At 34.6% G+C, this 5,398-nt stretch overlaps 1 protein-coding gene across 1 annotated transcript; it reads left to right on the top strand.

Moving 5' to 3' along the window:
• Window positions 1–1,157: 1,157 nt before the first annotated feature.
• LOC143626454 (uncharacterized) lies at window positions 1,158–4,860 on the top strand. The gene is made up of 3 exons (XM_077096543.1): window positions 1,158–1,295; window positions 1,395–1,563; window positions 4,345–4,860. Exons 1-3 carry the CDS (start codon window positions 1,233–1,235, stop codon window positions 4,539–4,541), a joined length of 429 nt encoding a protein of 142 aa, XP_076952658.1. The 5' UTR covers window positions 1,158–1,232; the 3' UTR covers window positions 4,542–4,860.
• The last annotated feature ends 538 nt before the right edge of the window (window positions 4,861–5,398 follow it).

Raw genomic sequence — 5,398 nt, 5'->3', positions numbered from 1 at the left:
AAGCCCACGCACCATAGAGGGGCATCTTTGGAGTGAGGCTTTGAGGCCCCCAGTGCCCACGGGTCGCTGACGTGTCACTGGGAAGGGGCTTTTAAGCCCCTCACCATAGAGGATGGTCTTATGGGTGATTGTATGGATATAGATCGCTTTTACTTTCTATTGAAATTTAATATGGATAATTAACATTAATGTTTAGTGACCGACTACAATGGTACATTGTTTTTAATGTTATTTAGAGAGAATTCTAATTTTAACACCGAATTATAAAAATTTAATATAATTATCGAGTTGAATCTGATCCAAACCGAGTTTTACTGAGCGGGCCATCGCGTGACGGGTTTTTCCGGGAACAGGAGATGATGGTGTGTTTGAGATATCCAGCGTTGTCTATAATTGCAGGCGTATAGGTCACCATGTAATGTAGATGGGCAAAAAAACCGGTTAACCAAACCGAGTATATAGAAGTTGGTCTAGAAGCAATTGAAAGAACAGGATTGAAATTCTTTTCACCTAAAGCCTGTTAATATTTAGATTTATTTTTAGGTTTATTGGATTTTAATAATCCCTATTGAATGGTATTGGCCGATAATAATCCATATTCATTTTATAGCCATTGGCGGTCCTATATTTAAAAAAGTTGGCATCCAATGGTCATCCGTTAAAAAGGACTTAACGTTGTTATACTTTTTTTCGAATTTCGAACGAATGTTTTAAGGCTTTTGATCGTAAGGAAAATACGAGTCGATTGGTGTAAAAGTTAGCTTGAAATGTTGATCCAAATAGCTTGATTTTTATTAATTGTAAGTTCAAAGACCTGAATTGAAGCATTGTTTCGTCATTTTGGAGCGTCGTCTCGAAATAAGTTTTACATTAGTTGACTCGTATTCTCCTTCCGATCAAAAGTCCTAAAACATTCGTTTGAAATTTGGTAAAAAGTATAACGACGTTAAGTTCTTTTTAACGAGGACCATTGGGAGCCAACTTTTAAATTTGGGACAACTGGTGATGATAAAATGAATAGGGATTATTATTAGCCAATATCATTTCATATGAATTATTAAAATCCAATAAACCTTAATTTTTTTTATAAAGAAAAAATGAATTTTTTTAGGGTTAGAAATAGAAATTGAAATAGTTATGGTGTAGAATTTCATCATCTCCTTTTACTTTTGTGAATTGAAATCTCGATCTATTTAGATTTTTGGGGAGGAGGAATAATAATAATATTATTAATGGCAGCTGCAATTTACAGTCTTTACATCATCAACAAATCAGGAGGTCTCATATTCTACAAGGTAAATATATATATATATATATATATATATAATACCTGTGTGTCTCTGATCTGATGATTTAGGGTTTTAATTGAATGATGAAATACAAATAATAATTAGGATTATGGATTACAAGGAAGAATGGACACGAATGACAGCCTGAGATTGGCCAGTCTCTGGCATTCGATGCACGCCATCTCTCAGCAGTTGTCCCCCGTTCCCGGATGCTCCGGTATCGAGCTTCTCCAAGCCGACACCTTTGATCTCCATTGCTTTCAGTCTCTAACTGGTATGCTCTTACTTTCATTTCATTTAATACTTTTTTTATGAACAAGGTCGGTCGGTCGGTCGGTTCGAGTGTTTCAGTTTGCAGTCTAACTGTTTGTTAAAACCCCCCAATTACACGAATAAAAGTTACCTATTAGAATGCTCATTACCAGAGACCTGATCTTAAACTCATTTTAAAACCAACTTCAGATATGGAATCCTAAAATACGCTTTTAAAGTATTCGTAGTTTTAAACAATTTCAACATACTATTTATTAGGCGTGTAAACGAACCCAACAAACAAGAACGGGGCATTTTCATGTTCATTCGTTTATCTTTAGCCTAACAAACGATCGAACACGAACAGTTAAACGAACGAAGTTTTCTTGTTCGTGTTCATCCGTTAAGAAAGTTAGTGTGTTCATGTTCGTTTATGTTTGTTTATTAATAGTATAAATGAAAAGTTCACGAACATAAACGAATGAATATAAATTATAAAAGATGAACAAACATATATAACCAAGCGAGCAGCCGAGCACCATTACACCAGTTAGAAGTAAACATAAACATTAATATGTTACATATTGGGTCTAAATATTTGATAAAACTAGACTAAATTGTAAGAGATGATATTTTACTTTCATAAAACTAAACTAAATTGTAATGGGCCTATAATATCTTTAATTATTATATAAACGAACATAAACGAAAGAACTTAAAACAAACGTAAGCAAATGAACATAAGTGAATGTAAACGAACTAATATAAGCAAGCGTAAATAGATGAACGTAATTGAATGTTTACGAACACAAATGAACGAATGAGACATGTTCGTTCGTGTAACTAAATGAAAAAAAAAAGTTGTTCATGTTAATAAAAAGAACATAAACGAACTTCTCACCGAACGGTTCACTGAATGTTTGGTTCGCTTACAAACCTACTATTTATTATTTTCTTAAAGTATAATATATTATAGATTCGGTTTGGTTACCAGTAAATGGGTTTGGGTAATTGGGCATATATCACCTAATACCATAACCATACACACGAAAGTTTTTTAAAACTGATCCTATACCTGAATGATCGTTTCAGTTTTCCTGCTAGGTTCAGGTTCATTTGCCATTCCTATTGGCACAAATAACTAAACGGGTCAGTCGTGTCGACCTAATTCTGATCCACATCCCCTTTGCCCTAATAATACATATCCATCACATTTGTCATCTTGTGAGGATTATAACATCCTAGTCTATTTTTATTTATTTTTTCTTTTTAGTGTTCAATTTCATATCTTCCTCGTGGCACAAATATGCCCGCTTCATGTCCCCTGTAGCAATTAGGGTTGTTAAAAATTGTTAAAAAAACGACTGAAACGTCTAAACCAGAGCAAGTCAGCCAGTTTAGCCGGTTTGAGATTTCAGCAGTTCTGTTTACTAGGTCTGGTAGTCTTTACATTTTCCCTTTCACTCGTAGTATGGGGAAGAAGTGGACGTCAGAAGCACTCCTAATTTAGGTACTGTTTGATTTTTAAGAGGTAAAATGTCTGTAGTCTGCGGACCATATCTGCAGGCATCTGTAGTAGAAGATGTGGACCAAACCTCTGTAGTCTGCAAGAAGAAGACTGTTTGTTTTTTAACTTCTGCAGACTGTCAAAATAAACTGAAAAATAAACTAATTTCATTATACCTAAACTTTCTGCAAACTTTATTCAACAAAAAACTAATAATAATTGAACAAATGCAAAAAAAAAAAAAGCAATAACAACATTCATTATATATAAACTTTCTACAAACTTTCATTATACATAAACTTTCTTAAACAAAAAACTAACAATAATTAAACAACTACAACAAAATGGTATATCCTCTAAATAAATACTACATCAAGCTTCTTTGGTAAATACCCAAAAAAATAACAAAACTACTTTTGCTAGACCTAATAGACTTACCTAGAAATAAAAATAATAATAATAATAATAACAATGAACTACTTTCCACCACAAGTCACAGAACCCCTCGTACTCCTCTTCCACCTTCATCCTTCTAAACCCCATACTCAAAACCATAATCAAACCATCACAGTCACCATCACCAAAACCTTTCTCAACCCACCCTCCAATCCGATTCGTCCTTAAATGGATCGACCAGAATGGAGGTTTTTGCCCCCTTTTATTTGAAGGCGGAGGAGCAACGGTGGCCGGAGTAGGTGTGCGACGGCGGCGGCGTGGAGATGTGTGGTGGCCGGCGGAATCAGAGGTGGAGGGGTTGACGGAGGCTAGGGAGGAAGAATGGTTGTATGTTTCTATGGTTTGAGAAGGGGATAAATGAAAAGATGAGAAGAGGAAGAAGATGTGAAAAGTTGTTGGTCCATGTCTGCTCGAAGAAGAGGGCGGGCAGACCTTTTTTAATGAAATGTCTTCAGAAAAACAAACAATCTGCAGACCCAAACATCTGCGCGTGGTCTGCGCGGCGCAAACAAAAGAGGCTAGGAAGAGCTTCTCGGGAAAAACAAACACCCCCTTAGTTGACGAATGAAACGGTATCAATTGTTTATGGTTCGGTCCTGTTTGAAATTTGGAATCGATCTACTAAACGTTAGTATTTGTATATTTTCTTTTTTGGAATATATAGTTGTGTATCTGTATTATAACCATTAACCATCTTTACTGTTTTAAGTATTTTAATACAAATTAATAATTTGAAAAAATTGTTTCAAACCACCAAACCGTTAACAAACACTGATCTTATGGTGACTGATACGAAAATAGATTTTGTACAACTTTACTCATTAATCGTATATTTGGCAGGTACAAAGTTTTTCGTGGTTTCTGAGCCCGGAACACAAAATATGGAGAATCTGTTGAAACATATTTACGAACTGTACACGGATTATGTTCTAAAGAATCCATTTTATGAAATGGAGATGCCAATAAGATGTGAGCTCTTTGATATTAACTTGGCACAAGCTATACAAAAGGATCGGGTTTCATATCTTGGGCGATGATGAAACAAAAGGTTTTTAAAATAAACCCGTATTTATGTATCCGACCCGATCAGGGTTATTGAGCTGTTGGATTGAAGAATGTTTGTTAAGTGATGTTATTACTTTGCAGTATGTCTTTTAAATATGTGTGTTGGATAAACATGTGTTTGTCAAATGAATAAGTTTGTGACCAATTTAGGGGTGTTCTGGACCAGTTTTGACGAAATTCAGGTCGAAATGTAAACACGGCAAACCGAACCAGTTGGGTGGGTAGGCGTGTTGTCGGAACCGTTGGTTTGGTGGTTTAACAGTTATGTTGTTTTGGTAGTATGACAGTTTGCATTGAATATTATTTTCTTTCAAAAAAATGTCATTGAAAGGTTAAGATGTCTCATTACAATACATATATAATTATATATTTCAATAAAACTGTATATTGGCATTGACTATGTCTCTCATCGGTTCTCTAGTTAGAACTATTTGGATCTCAAACAAGCCAACTTGCTTCGATTGATTCAGATGGTTCATGAACAACTTATTAGTTGCTTCCCTTTAATTTCATAGTAATTCTCTGTAACATGTGTGTTTTAACTCCCACCTACGAGCAGCACTAACCATCACTAGTATATAGGTGTTTGGAATTTTTTTTCTATTATATTAAGAAGTTATAAAAGAGGGATGGCATGGCATCTATATGAAACATTACATCATGATTTAGGTCGCCTTGTCTAATGTATTGTACTAAAAGTAAACGTATTAAAAACTTGTTCAAAATCAGAACAAAAACAATAAACGGATTTATTGAAAATAATTATTAATACTTTGTTCTATTTCTTGAGACACTAAGCTCTCTCTAGTTCGGTTTAAAGGTGTTATGC

The sequence above is a fragment of the Bidens hawaiensis genome, unplaced genomic scaffold (genome assembly GCF_021521415.1).
Source record: "Bidens hawaiensis isolate Kalapana, Puna unplaced genomic scaffold, B.hawaiensis_p1.1 tig00004364_1, whole genome shotgun sequence".
NCBI classification, from domain to species: Eukaryota; Viridiplantae; Streptophyta; class Magnoliopsida; order Asterales; family Asteraceae; genus Bidens; species Bidens hawaiensis.
Note: the sequence above shows the minus strand (reverse complement) of the source record. Positions and strands in the feature narration are given on the sequence as shown.